The sequence below is a fragment of the Erinaceus europaeus genome, chromosome 3, assembly GCF_950295315.1.
Source record: "Erinaceus europaeus chromosome 3, mEriEur2.1, whole genome shotgun sequence".
Classification (NCBI taxonomy): Eukaryota; Metazoa; Chordata; class Mammalia; order Eulipotyphla; family Erinaceidae; genus Erinaceus; species Erinaceus europaeus.
The window spans coordinates 126,562,859-126,580,217 of NC_080164.1; the positions used below are offsets into that span (position 1 = coordinate 126,562,859).

Below are 17,359 nucleotides of genomic sequence, written 5' to 3' on the forward strand. Positions count from 1 at the left end.
GTGCAGTAGAGTGATGCAACAAGAAGTGTCCAACTGTTCATTCCCATGCTCCCAGAAACTTAACACAGATGTTCTGTTCCTACAAGCACCACCTAGTGGTCAAAGTGCAAAATATCTAGGCAACATTGCCTTAGTAACAATTACAAATTTTGGAAGCTTCAGAGGTAACAATTTTATGTTAAGACACACTTTTTGTTTTGGAGTTTTGTTTAACACTAGAGCACTATTTGGCTCTGGCTTATGATGGTGCTGGATATTGAAGCTGGGGGCTCAGCCTCAGGCACGAGTTTCCATAACTATTATGCTGTCTCCCAAGTGACACAACTTTGTACAAGGTCAGAGTTGAGTTGAATGAATCCTGTTAAAAAATTTTAGTCATGCAGCACTAAACAACTTTCTAAGAACCCCTCAGCTTATGCTAAAGCACAGTAGACATGCTTATCTTCAGAATGATGCTGAATACATCTGGCACGGTATCGCTCTTCAGCTACATATGTAGGACCTTTTAGGATGAAAAAAAGGAAGCTCTCTCCCATGTTGTCCAAACCTCAGTGGCTTAAAATTTAAGTAAAAGGTTACTGTACTCACGCCAGTAATACTCAAACACAACCTTGTTTCAGAAATCCCCAAATTACAAAGTTTCAAAACTCAGGCCACACATTAGGTGACTGGTTCCAACAACAGAGGAAGAAAAAAATACTTGGGAGTTGGGGGTAACCAATGTCATTGTAGTGCCCTTTAGAACCAAAGATAGTGTTAGAAACATTTCACTAGCACTGGGAGCACTTTCTCCTCCCCTCTCTCCACACCAATGTATCTGTACAGAACATTTGTTTTCTGATAACCAGATTCATACAATCTTCAATCTTTAAAATAATTACTATCTCCTAGTCTGATCTTCAAAAGCTGCAACATGAATAGTCTATACTAATTCACACCCCACAAGTATGTCTTTCCTCTTGCACTTGAGGTTTCATGAGCTGAGGGTTCCCCCCCGCCCCCAACCACCAGGAGGCGCCAGGAGCCATAAAGGCCAAATTTCGAATCTTGGGGAAATTAGTATTTAACATGATAACTTGGGATAGGCTAATGAGTATAGTCATAAGGCAGAAATTCAGAGGGGAATACTTTTGCTATTTTTCCTCCCACTCCCTGCCTGTACTTAAGAGTGAAAGTTTCCCCTTTGTAAGCCTAAAAGTATTCTTGCTCAGTTAGACAAATAAAATCAGGGAGCTGGGTGAAAGACAGCATAGTGGTTATGACTATGGCTCCAAAGTCCCAGGCTCATTCTCCTGAACCACCATAAACTGGAGCTGAACAGTGCCTGCAGAAAAAAATTTAAAAATCAGGGAACAAAAAATAACATTTTATCCAGACATAAGTCTTTTGCCTATCCTCACAAACAGTTCCACTAGTAAGGTTGAGTCCATCTGTAAGAAAATAATGAATACTTGTTGGGTGGGGATAGACAGCATAATGATTATACAAAGAGACTCTCATGCCTGAGGCTCCAAAGTCTCAGGGGTTCAGTTCCCCACAACATCACCATAAAACAGAGCTGTGCAGTGTTCTGATTAAAAAAGAAAATAATACTTGTAAGAAAACCTGCATTCCCTCAACCACATTTAAATTTTCATATTTCTTTTTCTGTTAAGTATATTAGTATTTTATCATTTCCTATAGTATTTTACCATTTTGAAATAACAGTGCCAAGGCAATCAGGAATCTACCTCTATATAAGCAGGGGGGGAAAAAAAACGACAGTTTTAAGGACAACATTTTATTGCTACACCAGAGGCTTTTATCATCAGCACATGGTTCTGACTGTAATACCTTCAGACTTTACAGGAGCTCAGGTTCAGAATAAAAATTTTTAAGCAGGCTGAGGAGGCAGGGGAAACATCAAGAAAATTCTAACAGCTTAACATAAAAACTCAAGGGCACTGAGTTTTGTTATTACACGTTACAGACCCAAATCACAGAGCTGCCGCAACATCTCAGCAGTCTCTCCTGATTATGAGTGAAAATTAACCAGTTACTAACACAGAAAAGTCTAGTTATTACATTTCTTTGGTGAGCACCTGGATATATTAACTTTATCAAATAATCTTGTCAAAAAATTTCAATAAATCACTTTTAAACTTCATTTTAAAATAAATGAAAACTTTTCCATCTATAGAAATTAAGATTTAAAAAAAAAAATCAATGTGGTAGTGTGTTTCCTTTTACTATTACCACCTCTGATTGACATAGGGCAATTTCTAAGTACCTTTTTCAGGTAAATTTGAATCATGAGCTAAATGTGGGCTGACACCAAAATAACTTATTCACTAAATTGCTAAAAATTAATTTTGAGGGTTTTCCTAATCAGTGGAGGTCAGGCTATAGATCAACATGCATAAAATTCATTAAATTTTCAATAAAGAAGCAAGCAAGAGGAAAATTATATCAGAACATTGGGAACAGGGCCTGCTAAGCTATGAAATTTGAAACTTAAGAAGCATTATATGTGACTTTTTGACATGGAGCAGTCTATATTACAATTTAGCAAAGGGTGGAGCTAACAATTTTTTTTTTTTTTTACCTTTTAAAAACCTTGGATCTTTAGAATTCTACTTTTTTTTTTTTTTTTAATCTTCAAGTGCTTAAGTAATGTTTAATTATAATTATAGCCACACAAGAAAACAGGTGTTTGTTTTTCTGGCTCACTTTAAATATCAGCCTGATAGGGTAATATATAATCTAGCCCTTCCTGGTTTTCCATGTTTCCAATCCCAAAGTAATCTACCTCAGTTTGAAGCTACATGACAGAAACAGGCTGCAAAGGTGGACAAGGGGAAGCATGTCCCTCTTGCCTTGATAAATCAGTGCCACATACAGAACTCATATTTTCTGAAGCATTATCTTCATTGTAGAGCCGTTTGATTCCATCATAGAAGTCATCCACTTCCATCTCCTCTACTTTGCGTTTAGCAGAGGCATGCTTGCACCCACCACTGGCAGCTGGGAGATGATGGTATAAGACTGTTGAACCTCTGACTGGCACTTCTGGTTTGCTGCTGTCCTTGGAGAAATCTGGGCCTGGGGCAGAGGAGGGATGTAATCTCAACACTCCTTTGTCACAGGTCGCCAGGGTGTGCTTGAGGGGACGGTAGACATAAACGGAATTTAGAGGCAGGGAAGACTGTAGAGTAGAAAGATGATGTGCCACAAGCTCCCGACAGTGTATCAACTGGGAGCTATCCATCTGGGACGGGGAAAAACACACAGTCGATTACTTAATGTAAGCTGGCTGCCGTCTTTGCAGGTCACTTTCCCTCCCCATGTTCTGTCCAGTTTTCTTTTCGCTCTCCAAAGCATCTACTTCAAACTATTTTATCATCCTCTTAGGATAAACTAACCTATATTTCTAAAATGATTATTATTTTTTTAACCAGCTCTGGTTTATGGTGGTGCAGGGGATTCAACCTGTGACTTTGTGGAGCCTCAGGTATGAGTCTCTGCATAACCTATTATGCTATCCACCCCCCCCCCCCCAAAAATGAATGTCTTTGAAACCTGAACTGTATTCAACTGTAAGATAACTTCATGAAAGCCACCTTACTCTTTTACTTACTGCTTATATACTGACTGTCTGCTTCTGTTCATTCTACCCCCCCCACACACACACAGAGGGCCTTCCCTGCCCCCCAACCCTATTGAAACTTAAGAAGCATTTTATGTGACTTTTTGACATGGAGCAGTCTATATTACAATTCAGCAGAGTAAAGGGTGGAGCTGACATTTTTGTTTGTTTTTTACCTTTTAAAAACCTTGGATCTTTAGAATTTTTTTTTTTTTTAATCTTCAAGTGAAGATTGCCTCTTCTAATCTCTTCAGCTAAGACAAAATTCACTCAGAATTTAAGGGAAAATGCAGCTGGGGAAATAGCTTAACTGGTAGACTGAGGGACTTGCATGCCTGTGGTTCCCCCATCAGCCCTGTACAACACATATTACAGTGGAATTCTGGTTTCTTTATGTCTCATGTGACACTCTCCTCTCTCATAGGTACTAAATAAAATAAAACTTAAAACATTTAAGGGGGAAATTAGGGGCAAAGAAACATTTAAAGACAAGAAAATCTGGTTAGCAATTTAAATATTCTATTTTTAAAACACTTAATGAGAGCTTTTAACAACTCATATTCTTTTTTTAAATATATTTATTTATTTATTTATTTATTTCCTTTTTGTTGCCCTTGTTGTTTCCATTGTTGTTGTAGCTATTGTTGCTGATGTCGTCGTTGTTGGATAGGACAGAGAGAAATGGAGAGAGGAGGGGAAGACAGAGAGGGGGAAGAGAAAGACAGAAACCTGCAGACCTGCTTCACCGCTTTGAAGCGACTCCTCTGCAGGTGGGGAGCCGGGGGCTTGAACCGGGATCCTTGAGCGGGTCCCTGCGCTTTGCACCACGTGCGCTTAACCTGCTGCGCTACCACCCGACTCCCTACAACTCATATTCTTATAGAAAATGGCAGACCTGCAAGCCAGCAAAGTAGCTCACTTGGATAGTGCCATGAGCCATACTCAGGTTCTATCCCAGCTCCTACTGCACTGGAGGAAGCCTCAGTGCTGTGGTTTTTCCTTCTGTTTGAAAAAGTCAACACAGCGTGGTAAAGCCAAAGTGTTGACCAAATAATAAAAGAATGGAGGCTTGATAAGATTAGGAAAAATATTCTTGCTTAACATAGTGTTCTCAGATTTCTAAGCTGATTTTTAGATAAGGATAGAAATAGAGGGAGAGGTAGAGACACTAAAGCTCCCAGTGTCAGGGGAGGGAGCCAGGCTTGAACCTGGGTCACACACATAGCAGAGCAGATGAGCTGTTAGGTGGGTATTATTAACTCCAACCCCTCTAGGATAGATCAGGTGTAATTCCTAAAGTTATCCTTGACTCCCCAGGCCCCATTCCCATACACCATAATTTCAGGGTCATAGTTTATATAAACCTGTCATCACACTGACCGACCACATGGTATTAAAATAGTCTAACCATTTACCCTCCCCTTTACAGATTATAAGATTTCATGGTATCATACTTATTTTTATTCCCTAAATTTATACATGCAGATCCTTCAAAATCTCAGAAGAGTATTCAGCCTTTGTCCAACTTTTCATTTAATTCTTTAAAAAAATCTTCCTCTAGCAACATTTTCCTCTATTCTGGTTTCTCCAGTGGCACCCAGTATCTACTGAAAGTAAGTTAACCGCCTGCACAATCTAGCCCAACTTTCTATTCTTTTCCAGCCTCCTTTGCTAGCATATTCCAATATGTATTCTACTTTCCTTTTTTTTAAAATAAAGATCTTTTAAAAATATTTTTATTTATTATTGGATAGAGACAGAGAAATTGAGGAGCAGGGGAGATAGGGAGAGTGACATTTGCAGCTCTTTTTCACCACTCATGAAGCTTTCCCCCTGCAGGTAAGGACCAGGGGCTTAAACCCAGGTCTTTGAGCACTGTAATGTGAGCACTTAGCCCAGTGTGCCATCGCTACTTTTCTACCACATAGTGTCTGCTCTCTATTTCGCACAGATCTTGCTAATTCTTACTTAACCCTTACGTGTCCTGTTTCAATATTTTATTTATTTATTTTTTTAATGAGAGAGAAAGATACCAGAGCACTGCTCAGCTCCAGCTTATGGGGGTACTGGGGATTGAACCTGGAACCTCAGAGCCTCAGTTATGAGAATCTTGCATAACCATAATGCTATCTCCCCAGCCCACCAGATTTTATTAATCTTTATGTAACCAGCAGCACACAGCATGACTACATGCAATATTACAGAGAAAATAACGTGATCTGAAAGACTACATTTGGTCACAAAATTACTTTTATCTTAAATGTATTATTTCTTGTCCACAGGAAAGTAACCATAGAAAGAAGAGTGAAAAGTTGGTGTTAGTTATCATGCACCGTGTATGTAAAAAGCTTGCATTGTAGAGACCCAGCTTGTAGTGAACAGGACTTGCATGTGTTGGGTCCAAGTCTGATGTCTGACAACATGCCAGAGCAGATGCTGTAGTCTCCCCTTCATTCTGTTCTCTAATTAAATAACTTTTAAAAAGTATTCCCTAGGGAGTCAGGCGGTAGCACAGTGGGTTAAGCACACATGGCGCAAAGCACAAGGACAGGCGTAAGTATCCCGGTTCAAGCCCTTGGCTCCCCACCTGCAGAGGAGTCGCTTCACAGGCGGTGAAGCAGGTCTGCAGGTGTCTATCTTTCTCTCCCCCTCTGTCTTCCCCTCCTCCCTCCATTTCTCTCCTATCCAGCAACGACGACATCAATAACTACAATAAAACAACAAGGGTGACAAAAGGGAATAAATATTTTTTAAAAATAATAAAAATTAAAAAGTATTCCCAACTATGAAGCTTAGAACTGTATGCTGGAACTTATCTTGTGCCCCATTTATATATAAAACAGAAAGGTTTAATGACTCAGAATGGTGGCCAATAAGTAGTGTAAGGGCTAAGAGGGGTAACGAAAGAATATGAAGACCAAGAGATAGCTTCCCTTCAAATTGGGACACTCATTATCCTCTGTCTCAAGCACAAAGGGAATATAGGTAGAGCTAGTGGTGGCAGGACTTTCAGAGCATGAGATGTCTGTGATGGACCACTGGAAAACGTGTTAAAGTATTTCTGGCAATGATCTCACCAGTCAGATGTAAGAATTTTCAAGGACTAATGAGATACTAGCTCACCTGGAAAGGTGTCTGGTCTACCATGTGTCTAATCCGAGTCTAAGGCTGGCCCCCAACACTGGGGAATGCTTCCATGCTTTAGTGTCTTCCCTTTCTCTATCTGAAAAGAAGTCAGCCAAGAGCAATGGGGCCCTGAAAATGGCAAAGAAAGGGAGGAAAAAAGAATTTCCCCCCCTAAACTTGAAGCAGAAACTCTAGAGGAATACCCCATACTATGGCCCCACCATCCATCTATTAAAAAAGACCTTGTGTTTTTATCTGAGCACCGATGGGCTTAGGCAAAGACAGAAACGAGTCTGGGAATCAGGACAAACCTAGGTTTGGGTCACAAATGTGGCCATAAGTCTATGCTGATATTAATGAGAAAGAGGTGGGGATAGTGAACCAGAGCATCACTCCAGCACATATATTGAACATGATTAAATTCTGAAAGCTCATGTGTGAGAATCCAACACCTTATCTACAGTACCACCTCCCAGGGCACCCATGTTTTCTTGGTGCCTTGGTACCTACACAACAAATCCACTGACCTCAGTGGCCATTTTTTCTTTTATTTGACAGAACAGAAATTGTGGACGGAAGTGGGGAGAAGACAGAGAAATGGAGACACTAGAAGCCTGTCACCACTTGTAAAGTTTCCCCCCATACAGGTGGGGGCCAGGGATTTGAACCCCAGCCCTTGTGCTTGGTATCATGTGAGTGAAACTGGAATTTATAGGATTGCTAGCTAAGGTGAAGTTGTAAAGTATGGAAGTTTTGTGATTTTATTTATTTTAAATGTTTTATTTATTTTAATGAGAGATACACAGAGAAAGACCAGAGCACTGCTCAGCTCTGGTTTATGGTAGGTAGTATAAGGAATTGAACCAGGGACTTCAGAAACTCAGGCATGAAAGTCTTTTGCATAACCACTATACTACCTCCAAGACCTAGTGATGTTATTCTTGAGAGCTTGTTTGGAGGTTCTAGCAGGGGAGCACAGCTACTCGTATAACCTCGACCGCAAACCAGTCCGTCTCTATTTGGGGAAGGCCATCCTCTTCGACCGAGCACGCAGCTTCGGGAGGGACGCACATGGAGTGGCAAGGGAGGAAGGGGACACCTGCTTAGCTGGCCAGATCAGCCAAATCAACCCTGGCGATCAATGGTGTGACAGATGTCACAGCCAGATCGCCCTCACATCCATGATGTTATTCTTAACTACTTCCCTTTTACAGCTTAAGAAATCTCCAGTGCCTAATCAAAGATGTCTCATGTACTTGTGAAGTATTAATAAATGTATACCAGAGAATGGAATTGTGGTTTGCAATCAATGACCAAACAGGAAGAAGCCATATTTAATAGGAATCTATACCCTAGAGGGTTGGTTCTGTGTCAAGTACTTAAAAAATTAATATTTTTCTATTTTGTTTCTGGGGTTATGTATTAACAAAATTGGGAGCAGAGAGTTCTATTTCTGGAAAGAAAAAAGGAAAACACTTCTGAAAATGAATGCACTAGAATCTTTAAGACCTGCACACTGATTCTTTTTAGTCTTTACCAGTAAGTAGTACCTTCTGGCTCTGAGAAATCCCTAAGTATGTTGGGCTATAGACATAAAATAAAGGAGTTGAATAAAATAATCTCTAGGAGTCCTTCAAATATCAAGTTTATAATATCCCTTCAGCAAAGGAAAAAGCAAATGTTTCAGTCAACATTTTCTTCTAGTACCAGAACTTGTATGAAAGGAAATAAGCATTTTTTTATGTTCTTCAGTAAAAAAAAAAAAACAAACTTCCAAGCTACAGAATACACATGCTACACATAACATTATTCATGATTCAAGGTGTGTCATTTCTATTTGAAAATAATACTTAATAAAGGAAAATTTCTCTGTGCTAGCTTAAGAAAACAGAGTCTGACCCAGGAGACATTTAGAAATATTACTGACCTGGGGACTGGGTGGTAGCACAGAGGGTAAAGTGCACATGGTGCAAAGTACAAGGACTGGCACAAAGATCTGGGTTTGAGCCCCAGGTTCCCCACCTGCAGGGCAATCACTTCACAAGTGGTGAAGCAGATCTGCAGGTGTCTTATCTTTCTCTCCCTCTCTCTGTCTTCCTCTCCTCTCTCCATTTCTCTCTGCCCTATCCAACAATGATGACATCAACAACAGCAATAATAACTACAACAATAAAACAACAAGGGCAACAAACGGGAATAAATAAATGAGAAATGGGCTAATATACTGTTGTACTCATCATACATACACACACACACACATATATATATATATATTTTTTTTTAAATAAAAAACACTCTCAGTCCTTCTCTGCTCACAAGCTATAACTATTTTATAACTACTTTATAAACCACTAAGTTCTAGTACTACTTTTTCCTTCTTCTTAGTTCTAGTACTAAGAATTTTTTGAGTAAAACAGAGTAACCACTACTAGATGAGAATACAGAAACACATAAAGAAAAGTAGTTTTATGTTTTTTTACCAACTCAGTTGGTAGGAGACAATTTGCAGCAGATGTAAACTTAACTTGTATTTGCCAACTAGAGCTAATAATCTCTCAAATTATCTGCTAGCCTATTGCATCATTACTAATTTTCCATTTAAAAGGAAAAATTAATATCCAGTAAACCTTACAATTTATTTACTAAATAGTTAACAAAAATTTAACTTATAGATCACTTGCTGGTAGTTTGCAGATACGAGTTAAGGACTAATCCTCCACAATCATTGGTATTACAGGACAAAACCTTTTTTAGGAAAATAACTTGTATTTGATAAAGTTTAGTAAAACACTTGACTTTCTAGCCAACAGTGACTTCTTTGTCTAAAGAAAAAATTATCTTTGGCATACTTTGTAAAAATAAATAAGCATGGAAATACTACAATGAGCTTACAAGTGTAGGCAGGAAGTTTCTTCATACAAATTGAAATATATTATTGAGATCTTAATTTTTCAAAACTCTTAAAGATTTTTCATCTATAGAATACAATTTAAGCTTTGTAAAAAAAAAAAAAAAAAGACACCTCGCCCATACATTTTAATATTCACTCTTTAGAATCACTTGCCACTACTAAAATTACTGCTTAGTTTCATAGTCATCTGTTACCGCAGTGAGGTAAGCTCACAGTAAGCATTAATTAGCCCAACACTTACCTGTGCTTTCTGAAGCAATTCAATTGTAAGAGAAAGCCAATCAGGAATGAGCTTCTCCATTTCCAAACTAACCATGGCCAGAGCAAGCATGGATCCTTTGAATTGCAAAAGTTGGTTGAAGGCCATACAGTGAAGTAATTGCTTGGTAAGGACTGCCAAATGCTGAGATGGGCTCAGTTTGGGTAAACTGAAAAGTAACTGAGGCCTAGTCGACACTGCAATGGCATGGAACTGGGAAAAAAACAAAACAAAACAAAATCATAGAAGTATTATTCTAGGTTTACTTGGCTGTTTAGGTAAATTATGTAGAGAAATTAATGTAACCTCAATATTTCTTCATTCCTAAGTCATAATTTTAGCTTTTATATCTTAATTTATACTATTTATACTTTTCCCTTGGTTACTTTCAATTACTTTTGATTTCCTAGAAATCAGAACTAAACTAAAAAAAGGACAACTTGACTCCTTAAGTTACTGAAATAGAACTACATATTCAATAAGAAAAAAAAAAAGACTTATAATTACTATGTGAAGAAAATCCAATGGTGTGGCTGTGTGAAGATCCCAATTCAATTTATCCAGAATAATTCTCTCCATCCTTAGAATTTCAGAAGAAGAACAGCCACAGAAACTGTCTCTCGCCAAGACCTTCAGTACAGGAATTCTCTATCCAAAGCAGAAAGGAATAGGGGCAGGAAAAACAAAACAGAAAAAAAAAAAATTAACTCATCTTCAATTTTTATTTTGGCCAACAGAAAGTCAACAAAATGGGGGTAAATTTTTAAAAAGGGAAGACACAAAAACTAGTCTTTTAAAGAAATATGTACCTCATCCTCCTCAATAGTCTTGGCAGCTAGGAAAAAACAGCTGATTGCAATACAACTCAAGTATTTTGGATGGGCCTAAAAGTTTCAAAAGGAAAAAAGTAAATTAATGATTATTCAGTAAGTAATTTTTTAACTTTACATGATAGAAATAAATGATGCTGAAATTGTGTTCAGTGTTTGAAAGTGTCACATCTAAAAGCACTTGTTGCTACTTCAGTAAAATTCCAGTGTATTTTTTTTGCCTCCAGGGTTATCATTGGGTGTTCAGTGCCTGCACTCCGAATCCACTGCTCCTGGAGGCTATTTTCTACCCTCTTGTTGCCCTTGTTGTTTATCATTGTTGTTGGATAGGACAGAAAGAAATCAAGGGAGGAGGGGAAGACAAGAAGGAGAGAGAAAGACACCTGCAGACCTGCTTCACCACTTGTGAAGCAACTCCCCTGCAGGTGGGGAGTGGGGGTGTTCCAACTGGGATCCTTATGCCGGTCCTTGCACTTGGTGCCATGTGCACTTAACCCACTGTGCTACTGCCCGGCCCCCCAAGTTGTTTTTTTTTCTTCTTTAACTAGATATGCAGGTAAATATATATAGTTCTACAGAATTTAATATTTGCCAACTGACTTATGTAATCAAAGCTTTTAATAACACAATTCCAGCCATATGACAGCTCATGAAAACACTAAGATTGTTCCATTGATGTAAATTCAACCAAAGTTAGTGAACCCAAGTGATCTCTATCCAGGGCTAAGTGGTGCACCCAGTTGAGTGCACATATTTCCAAGCGAAAGGACCTGGATTTAAGAAGCCAACCCCAACTACAGGAAATAAGCTTCACAAGTGAAGCAGGGTTGCAGGTATCTCTCTTTTTCTCTGCTGAAGGGAAGAGAAGGAAAGGAAAGGGGAAGAGAAGGGAGAGGAAAAAAGAAAAATGCTTGCTGGGGGCAGTGCAGGCATGAAGCCCCATAGATAACCCTGGTGGCAATGGAAGAAAAAAAAAAAAAAAACTCTAAAAACAAGAATGGCTTGATTTTTAGATGACCATTTTAAATAAATATCATAAATTAAAAGTATAATTGTGAACATGTATATATTTAAAGCTAATTTCATTCTCTTAGGGTCATATCAAAAAGACTGACTAGGAGTAGGAAAATTAAGTATCAAAAAGCTCAATATATTATAAATGATTTAAAAAATTACAGATGCTAGTACACAAGTAGGAAATTTCTAATTATTTATCACCTAATTCTAATGATTAAATATCTAGTTTATAATACATAGTCAATTGGGGAGAGAGATCTTGGATTTGACATCACAGAAGGGTTGAAACTGCCTCTTTTCTTTATCTATATAAGGTACACTCACTTTCTTCTTTACTGATGCAAACTTGTTTGCCAACTCAGCACTGAGGCAGTTTTGAAAGTAGTCAGAATAATTTAGTTCAAGAATACTGGATAGCAGAGTTAAATAAGATAATACACACAACCGCCAGAAAAATCTCTGTCTTTAATTATTGAATTCCCCAGAAATTGTGAAAGTTTCTTTCCGCCATAGTACAGCCTTGATTAATTAACTAACTTATCATTTTAAAAAAAAACTTATACTGATCACTGCCTCAGTGTACGTGGCATAATATTTTAATCCTTTGCCTATATGGTTCAAAACATCAATGTCTTAAAATAATTATCATTAATTCATTACAACTTAGAAAGAACTTCAGTAAATACTAATCTGTCTGAGTAAATACTAATCTGTCTGTCTGAGGACCAGGAGATTTACTAGAAACAGCAGGATAGAGAACCAGACCAATATCGGCATATGCAATTCTGGGACTCAAACTTGGGACCTCATGCTTGAAAGTCCAATACATTATCCTCTCTGTCTGTCTGTCTGTCTGTCTCTATCATTATGAGAGACTGAGGTAAACATCAATGACAGAAGTTAAGAGATGTGTTGCCAGGGACAGAACTCTCAGCGTCCAGCATGGACATGCTGAGACATGTCCTCAGCTATTCCTTAAATTTCTTAAGTTTAAAACATAAAAAGGTAACTCAGTGGCTGTCAAAATCCACCATTCTTTGCCTTCTAATTCTTGTATCAAATAACAAAGAATAAGTTATCTCAGCCCTGAATTCATAGTTCCTCCAGCTAATATCTTCCTAGGTATAGAAATGCTAACAACTGAAATTCCGTACTTTTTTTTTTTTTTAACTTTATGCCATGACATTAATTTAATGCTGACTTTAAATTTGTTGAGGGCATATTATCATCTATTTCACAGAAAATAACTTTGCTATGTTACATTAGTAGGGACAATATAAAACTTATTCATATAGTTGTAATGCTGTTATTCAACAAAAATGTGCCAGATTACAATATTTTAGTTCATCATATCAGTCTGAACATATACCCCTAGAATTTAATATAACTCAAAAAACTACACAACATGGATATTCAATAAACAGGGGGAGAGAAAGACAGACAACTGCAGACAACTTGTAAGGTGACTCCCCACCTTGCAGGTGGGGAGCCAGGGGATCGAACCGGGATCCTTATATTGGTTCTTGTGCTTTGCACCATGTACGCTTAACCCGCTGGCTACCGCCCAGCCCCCATGTGAGTGCTTTTTATTGAAATCATGGCATCATAAATCTCAGTTTAAGTTATGAATGCTTGTAGTAAAAAAAAAAAAAATTACAGAACATTATTAGAAAATACCTGTGAATGTCAAGTACCAGCTAAAGAATATCTTCTTATGGGTACATTTATCACTTCCAGAAGACTTTCTATAGTGTTCTATCTTATCAAATATTTATAGTAGCCTCTGGTTTAGCATATAACCTCTCAAACAAGAGTTATTTGCAAGCAGATACTAAATTATTTACCTTTACAGTAGCTAAAAACCTGTCCAAAAGACTGCTGGCCAGTGCAAATGTTTCTGGGTAAAGGTTGAATTGGTACTTGAGTTTGGCCAGCCATTGAATCACTTCATCTCTCTGGGACGGAGAAACATTCTATAATAGAAAAAAAATAAAGACTCTGTGAAGCTCAGGTTATTATCAAGAGTCTGTTGAGAATTTTCTTGTGCAAAAAGATTAGCAAATGCTATAGAATGCTTAATTTAAAAATGTTTTAAAATTTATTCATTATATATAAAGAAAACTTTATGTACTGGTAATAGTATTTAGTATCAATATGCAGTATACTTATTCTTTACTAAATTAAGATTATGTCTACTCACCATGTATCTAAAATTAAACTGAAGTTTTCAAGGAATTTAACATTTATAGCTTAGGCAACAATACTGTTAAATGATAGTAATTTTGGAACTAATGTTCTAATTCTTGAAAATAAGAACATAGCTAATTATTTAAAGCAGCAAAATCTAAGATACATAAATGGAGTATGATAAAACATTAACCCATTATAGACAAAAGTCAAGGGACTAAGCAATGGTGCACCTGGTTAAATGTACACATTGCCATGCTTGAAGACTCTGGCTTATTCCCCCATTTCCCACAAGCAGGGAGAAAGCTTCACAAGTAGTAAAATAGTTCTGTAGATGTCTCCTCTCTCTTCTCCCCTCCCAATCTATCTGTCCTATCAAATTAAAAAAAAAAAGGAAAGAAAGAAAGAAAGAAAAGAAGACCATTGGGAGCAATGGATTTGTTGTGCAGGCACCAAGCACCAGTAGTAATCCTGGTGACAATTAAAAAGTCAATAGGAATATATGAAAGACACCAAAGACAATAGAATAATTATATTTAACTGATGAACACTGAAAAAGAAATTAAACTAATTTACAGTTTGGAAAGATCATTATATAGTGAGGTAGAAAATGTCAATATACCATAATGAGTATTGCAATAAAGGTATGCACACCTAGAATGTTCCCAGATGTGACCATGGACTACAAACACAGACTGACAGGGACTCGGAGGTTATACAGGCTTCTGCACTAAATGTGAATATACATGGGCCTTGGGTCAGATTGATGTGGTGAACAGTTAAGTATATCTATATATTTTATTCAAGTTTGGGAGATACTCTTTGCCCAGATTCAGCTTTCTAGTCCTGTTCTCAACTCTAACATCATCTACCCAGACAGTATTTGTTAGTCTACCTGTAGGTTAGCTATCAAGCTCCAGCAAAAATTACCAAAGTCATGGACCCCTAGGAACATACACCTGAAATAGACTTCCTAGTTTCTTTTTTTTTTTAATTTTATAGTTATGTATTTATTTTCCCTTTTGTTGCCCTTGTTTTTTCCTGTTATTGTTGTAATTATTGTTGTTATTGATGTCTTTGTTGTTAGATAGGACAGAGAGAAATGGAGAGAGGAGGGGAAGACAGAGAGGGGGAGAGAAAGACAGACACCTACAGACCTGCTTCACTGTCTGTGAAGGGACAACCCTGCAGGTAGGGAGCTGGGGGCTTGAACCGGGATCCTCACACTGGTCCTTGTGCTTTGCACCACCTGTGCTTAACCTGCTGCACTACCGCCCGACTCCCTGACTTCCTAGTTTCTATCCACCCTAAAATCACTATTCCCATCTATTTCTACTTTATGGCTCCTGTTCATTAAAAAATTTGTCCCATTTATATCTTACTGCCTTTCGGCCACCAAGTTGTTGATGCTACTATGACTCCATCCTGACTTCCCTGGGTAGATGGCCTCATCATTGCATCCCAGAGCCTCACCTCTCTAGAGCCCTACCCCATTAGGGAAAGATAGAAACAGGCTAGAGGTATGGATCAACCTGCCAACATTGGCCTATGTCCAGTGGAGAAACAATTACAGAAGCCAGACGTTCTCAAAAAGAATTTTGGTCCACACTCCTAGAGGGCTCTGAACTCCAATTCTATCAGAACCCAAAGAGAGAGGGGTGGAGTGGGGGAAAGACACTCAGAAGTAGTAGGTATGACTTAGAAAGAAAGAGAAGGCAGGACCATAGAAAAATGGGCAAATGTATGCAAATATATATATAGTTCTAGAAATAATAGTCAACCCATATTTGTGATCTTGGAAGAACTACTGCAGTTTCCAATGGAAGGAAGTTGGCCTTTTATTGTTAAGTTCTCTAGAAAAGTGAGAAGCACAGGGAACCCTACAGCTAGGCCCTGCGTCAAGTATCAGGCATTGGCTCTAACATTCCGTATTTCCATAGTAGCCTGAGGTACTATTTTTAGATCTAGATCTGGACCAGGTAAAGACAAAATTATTAGATGGAGAGAATTAAGTGCTCAAGAGAAATTAAATTTCCATCAATATGAGGTTTTTTTTTCCCTGAAATGCCAAAACAAAGTGAAAAGTAAGGTATCTTAACAAATCAGCAACAAGAAAACAAATTCACACAAGAGATAGATGCTATTATCTGACGAAACTGGAAAGATATCAAGGTAAAAAAAAATAACAATCTGAAATAGGAACAAGGAACACCATTAACTCCATCATCAGCCCAGAGAAGCAATGGAGATGGTAAGAGAAAAAGCACTCCTCTAAGAGACAGATTACCTTACATAATGTCATTTATTTGGTGTTTTGCATTAATCCAACAACATATAAATGTAAATGTGACACTAGGGATAGACACAGTGTGATTTAATAAGTGCTTAGTGCAAGCAAATGTAACTATATAATGATTTTCATATCATGACTAACTTCTGAGAAGCACAAGCATAAAACACTAAATGGGAAAAAAGTGACTTGGAGCAGTGACACTGCACATGCATAAGCCTCCTCCCCCCCCCCCCCATCCATAAAACACAGAGTATATGCATTTATCTTAAACCAACTATAAATATTTTATTTAGTTTTTATTTTTATTTTTTTGTACCACAGCACTCCTCAGCTCTGGCTTATAATGCTGCAGGGGATTGAACCTAGGACCTACCTCAGAGCCTCAGGCATCAGAGTCTCTTTGCATAACCATTATGCTATCTACCACTGACAACTATAAATAAAATAAAGATAAACCAACTATATAATATTAGCTATGAAAGAGATGATGATATCTCTGGACTTTAATATGCTATAAATTAAAGTTTAAGAATAGGGTTATGAAAGCATTTCTGCATGGCTATTGTTACTTCACCACTAGTCAAAATTAGTTTACTATAAAAATAACAAAAGGTGTGGTCCGGAAGGTGGTGCAGTGGATAAAGCATTGGATTCTCAACCCTGAGGTCCTGAGTTCAATCCCCAGCAGCACATGTGCCAAAGTGATGTCTGGTCCTTTCTTTTATCTTTCTCACAAATAAATAAATTCTTTAAAAAAATAATAATAATAGGGAGTCAGGCGGTAGAACAGTGGGTTAAGCGCAGGTGGTGCAAAATGCAAGGACCGGCTTAAGGATTCCAGTTTGAGCCCCGGCTCCCCACCTGCAGGGGAGTTGCTTCACAGGAGGTGAAGCAGATTTGCAGGTGTCTATCATTCTTTCCCCCTCTGTCTTTCCCTCCTCTCTCCATTTCTCTCTGTCCTATCCAACATCATCATCAAAAACAACAATAATAACTACAACAATAAAATAAGGGCAACAAAAGGGAATAAATAAATATTTTAAAAAAATAATAATAACAAAAGGTGTGGTCTCGGAGGTGAAACAGTGGATAAAGCATTGGACTCTCAAAC

General features: G+C 37.9%; 1 protein-coding gene across 2 annotated transcripts in view; it reads right to left on the reverse strand.

The window, feature by feature from the left end:
- Positions 1-1,759: 1,759 nt before the first annotated feature.
- Positions 1,760-17,359, reverse strand: part of CCNI (cyclin I) — a 29,815-nt gene continuing 14,215 nt past the window's right edge. Inside the window, exons 3-7 of one of the 2 annotated variants that reach the window (XM_007519823.3) lie at positions 13,613-13,741; positions 10,731-10,805; positions 10,429-10,569; positions 9,904-10,134; positions 1,760-3,247 (exon numbers count right to left, since the gene is read on the reverse strand). In XM_007519823.3, coding sequence (XP_007519885.1) covers positions 2,801-3,247; positions 9,904-10,134; positions 10,429-10,569; positions 10,731-10,805; positions 13,613-13,741 — 1,023 coding nt within the window. In that variant the 3' untranslated portion in view covers positions 1,760-2,800. The remainder of the gene's footprint in view (positions 3,248-9,903; positions 10,135-10,428; positions 10,570-10,730; positions 10,806-13,612; positions 13,742-17,359) is intronic. The other variant, XM_016186755.2, reaches the window with a different exon arrangement.